We start from the raw sequence: 305 nt of genomic DNA, 5'->3' as shown, positions 1-305 counted from the left end.
CCATTCTCGGGGTCGATGGCCAACCAGCCCGCGGGGTCGCTGCCCATGCGGTACCTGTAGGGGATGAAGATGTGGTGAAGGGGGTGAAGATGTGGTGAAGGGGATGAAGACATGAGGGGAATGAAGATGTGGGAAGGGGACGAAGACGCGGTGAAGGTGAGGGGGATGAAGATGTGAGAGGGATGAAGATGCAGTGAAGGTGAAGGGGATGAAGATGTCAGGGGGATGAAGATGTTGGGATGAAGATGCAGTGAGGGGGATGAAGATGCAGTGAGGGGGATGAAGATGCAGGGAAGGGAATGAAG

General features: G+C 55.7%; 1 protein-coding gene across 1 annotated transcript in view; it reads right to left on the bottom strand.

The window, feature by feature from the left end:
• Window positions 1–5: 5 nt before the first annotated feature.
• Window positions 6–305, bottom strand: part of LOC104536944 (cadherin-1-like) — a gene marked incomplete at both ends in the record, with an annotated part of 3,255 nt that continues 2,955 nt past the window's right edge. Inside the window, one exon of the mRNA XM_010179691.1 lies at window positions 6–54. Within this exon, the coding sequence (XP_010177993.1) occupies window positions 6–54 (49 nt within the window). The remainder of the gene's footprint in view (window positions 55–305) is intronic.

Source organism: Mesitornis unicolor, unplaced genomic scaffold (genome assembly GCF_000695765.1).
Source record: "Mesitornis unicolor isolate BGI_N332 unplaced genomic scaffold, ASM69576v1 scaffold34882, whole genome shotgun sequence".
In the NCBI taxonomy this organism is placed as follows: Eukaryota; Metazoa; Chordata; class Aves; order Mesitornithiformes; family Mesitornithidae; genus Mesitornis; species Mesitornis unicolor.
The sequence above is the reverse complement of the archived record's forward strand: the minus strand, read 5'-3'. Positions and strand labels throughout refer to the sequence as shown.